Genomic DNA, 3,938 nt, shown 5'->3' with positions numbered 1-3,938 from the left:
ATATATATATATATATATATATATGCAACTCAATAAATTTCAGCTATTATTGTATTAAAATATATTATTTCTGTTACTATTACCAATTGTTTTTGAGGCACTTGTTTCTTTTATATCTGTCTTCAGTTAAAATGTCTAATATTGCAGTGAAAGGAGGATATGTTTCGTTTGTGTGTGTCCGTGTGTTTGTTATATTCACAAAATATCTCAGGAACTACCACCATTTTTATGAAATTCTCAGTTAGCAATTGTTATATGCACATTTAAAACTGATCAACCTTTGGGGTCAACTCAGTTTAAGATGGCCGACACAGCCCGATGACATTAGCCAACACAGAAATGGCTTTAACTCTGCCTGTTTTTATTATTATTATTATTATTATTATTATTAAAACGGCCATGACTCTGTCCATTCTCATCAAAAGATGATCCTAATTTAAAAGTCGGCATCAAAGGCGGCGGGTGATACGCTCAATCAATGCTGGCCTTTAATTTTTTTTAATTTTCAATATGATAAACACTTAAATAATCTAAAAATTACAAACAAGTTTGTAAAAATAAGTAGAGAGAACCAAACTAACTAAAGTGAATCCCAAGTCCCTTGAGTACAGAGGATGATTAGTGCCAAGGTGCAAAAACATTGATTTCTCAATTCTGACTTTATTCTCAGAAATTTAACTTTTATTTCAAAATTTTGAACGCAAGATTTTTCTGCACAGTGGTCTTCTGTAAACGAGGGCTGATTTATTTATATATGTATTTTTATTTCTGCAGTTATTGCTGTATAACTGCGGTATTTGGGGCAGAGCAGTCGTCCTCCAATGGGAGAGTTGTGGGTTAAATTTCAACAGCAGTCACATGCTGAAGTGTCCCTGGGCAAGACACTGAACCCCTCATTGCTTCCAATGTGTGTCCCATCGGTGTATGAATGTGATAAAGCTCTGATTAGTCTTTGTATAGATCTAGCAGAGTGCTGTATGAATGGGTAAATGAGGCACAGATTGTAGTGTAAAGTGTTTTGAGCCTTTGTAAGAAAGAAACGTGCTATACAAGTACAGTCCATTTACCATTTGTGTAAGAAGGTCACATGAGACACTGAAAGTGGTCTAATACTGCCACAAAAAGGGGATGAATTTGGGTTAAAAAAAATTGCTTTTTTAAAGATTTGACATTTATTTTCTTTGCTGTTGTCACTTTGATCCCCATCACACCATCAACAACAGAAGACAGTCAGAGGAGATTATTATTAGGCAGAAGCGTTATACAGTCACAGTGTGCTGAATATTTACCACATTATGCATTAAATGTGTTGGAGATGATGTCCACAGCATGAAAATAAATACGTTGTATAACTTTTCAATTGGATTGTTACAATAAACTGTCAAACCTTGACCTTGTGCAAAAAAAAAAAAACACAACAACAAATAAACAACTAAATCCCTTCATTAACTCTGAGTGAACTCTGCTTTGGACTCGAAAGAAGAACGACTCTATGCGTGTTAAGAATGTTACAATACCAAAGTAAAAACAAGCAGAATAAATCAAAATCCTTCCTATGCGGACGTCCTGCTGCTCTATACACATTTATGGAACAGAGTTGTACAACTGGCACTGATTGAACAAAAACTAACAGATACTGAAAACTGTAAACGTGCCAGCTCAAATAAAGTGCAGAATTTATTTTATTGTTTGTTGTTGGGAGGATTTATACAGCAACTAATGAAGCATTTTAATTTAAGACTGAATGCATGCTATTCTCACTTTTTGATATTTATACACTCACCGTTGAACAAAAGTTGAACTGGACTGAACTGAACTTGTTCATTATCTCTGTAAAGTGCTTTGAGAGACATTTTACTGTATTTGGATGAAGTCCAATTTATGTAATACATTGTTATTAAATAGCCCATCTGACACTCACTGACTGTCTCCACGATGTCGGTGAAGAACCCGTACGGCACGAGCGGCTCAGGAAGCTCGCGGAAGAAAAGTTTCAAAGCTCCTGTGACGACATGGATGTCCTCCCACTCGCTCTCGTCCAAATTCAGCTTCTCCTCTGAGACACGGGAGGGAGGAGACATGGGAGGGAAACAGTCAGAGAGAGGGGGGAGTGAAGGAAAAATAGGAGAATGTGTAAAAATGAAATAGTTCAGTTTAAACAGTGAAGGCGCAGCCACAGCATCAATATAAATATATTTCAGAGCTGAAGCACGACAGGAAGCTGCTGATTGAAGACAGGATGAGATGTGAGAAAACAGCTAAACTTTTAGTTTTTTGGACACACAAGCCTGACTGATGCGTCTCAAAGTGGATCAAAGCCAAACGGAGTGATTTAGTTTAATTTGATCACGTGTCAACAAATGACTGGTGTGAGGAAACAGAATCTGTTTGATCCCATTAAAGAACATCAGTCAGACTGCAGGATCAGAGATCGTGGAAAGCAGCCGAGTCTCATCTTCGTCCACTTGGTGGCACCCACGGAGCGTGCACGAGCTCGCTGTACAACCTGCTGCATGTTATTACATCAGAAAACTTGAAGCACAAAAAGCCTGAAGGGACACACGCATCAAGCAAAAATGGCTTCACAACAACAACAAAAGGCAAAAACAAAATGCTGCTCGGCGCTCGTCAGCTCTTCTCTTCGGCTCTTTGGGTGGGCATTCTGGGGACTTTCGGATCGAGTTATTCAAATTATGCAGCAACAACAACAAAAATCAACAAGCAGGCCGCGTTAGGAGCGAAAGCAGCTGTTTTCTTTCGTCTGCCTCGCCATCTACCTTGCACAAACTCCGCTGGGAACATGAACCGGCCGTCAGTGGTCAGCGCTCGCTCTGCAAACACCAACAGTTACTCAGGAGATGTTCACGCGTGTTTGGAGGAGCTGACAGACTGATCAGGTATACAGTTTTAGATTTCACACAGCTCCAAATTTAAATAATTGTGACTAAGTGGCTGAAAAATAGGAACAACAAGTCAAGTTTCTAACATCTATTTCGTTTTCCTTCATTAATTGACAGAAATGTTGGTATTCCCCCTTCATGCTCACCGTGGTCCACGAGAAAGCGAAGCTTCTGAATCACAGCCAGGTTTCCGGACACTCTGTAGATGCCGTCAGTTTCCAGTCCTGCAACACAGAGCCCATCAGACAGGAGCAGCTCCATCAGAACGTCCACATTTAGCTCTCACGTGTTGAACATCTGTATGGTTTTAGGCGACACCCTGGGATTTTAGCACGGTCTGATCTGATTGTTCTGCTGGACAAGGCAGGCAGCCACATTTTCTGTGACTCAATAATTCATGGAGCAAAGGAAGTCGTGTTGCGTAAGTCCCCAAAGATGTGCAACAACCGTGGAGCAAAATCACAGTTTTAGCACTTTTAACAATCAAAAAATATATATTTCAGAAATGAGGGAATATGTGGCCTCATCGTATGACTACACCTCTTTGTTGTTAAACTTCCTCTTAACATTTTGAACTTCCTCGCTTCATGACGATTCGACATAATCATATAAAGAAACAGAATTTCTTCTTTTTCCTCCCACAACTTTAAATTGACTAAATAGTTGGGGATTTATAAAAACTATAACGAAAGCCCAAGTTTAAGAGTATTGTGTCGTTTTAGTTTCAGCAAATCATGAAAAAGAGAACAAATCCGTTGATAATAAAAAAATATCCTTCAGATTCCCTGATGGAAGCATGGATTAATAATTAGAATACAAGCAAAAAGCTTTTGGTTTATTTCAGTAATTTACAGCCGTTCATTGTATTATTTAACATATGTTCAACATTTAGGTTCTTTTTGATGAATTTGATTATATAAACTGATCTAATTTTTTGGAGGTCTGTGTGTTACAGTTTGCTGTGACAAAAAAAAAAAATCAAGAAAAGCCACAAATTCATCAAAAAGAACCTAAATGTTGAACATATGTTAAATAATA

At 38.1% G+C, this 3,938-nt stretch overlaps 1 protein-coding gene across 1 annotated transcript in view; it reads right to left on the bottom strand.

The window, feature by feature from the left end:
* Positions 1–3,938, bottom strand: part of arhgap9 (Rho GTPase activating protein 9) — a 49,100-nt gene that overhangs the window by 4,766 nt on the left and 40,396 nt on the right. Inside the window, exons 17-19 of the mRNA XM_037678797.1 lie at positions 3,047–3,124; positions 2,778–2,831; positions 1,922–2,056 (exon numbers count right to left, since the gene is read on the bottom strand). Of these exons, the coding sequence (XP_037534725.1) occupies positions 1,922–2,056; positions 2,778–2,831; positions 3,047–3,124 (267 nt within the window). The remainder of the gene's footprint in view (positions 1–1,921; positions 2,057–2,777; positions 2,832–3,046; positions 3,125–3,938) is intronic.

Source organism: Nematolebias whitei, chromosome 7 (genome assembly GCF_014905685.2).
Source record: "Nematolebias whitei isolate Nwh7 chromosome 7, NemWhi1, whole genome shotgun sequence".
In the NCBI taxonomy this organism is placed as follows: Eukaryota; Metazoa; Chordata; class Actinopteri; order Cyprinodontiformes; family Rivulidae; genus Nematolebias; species Nematolebias whitei.
The sequence above is the reverse complement of the archived record's forward strand: the minus strand, read 5'-3'. Positions and strand labels throughout refer to the sequence as shown.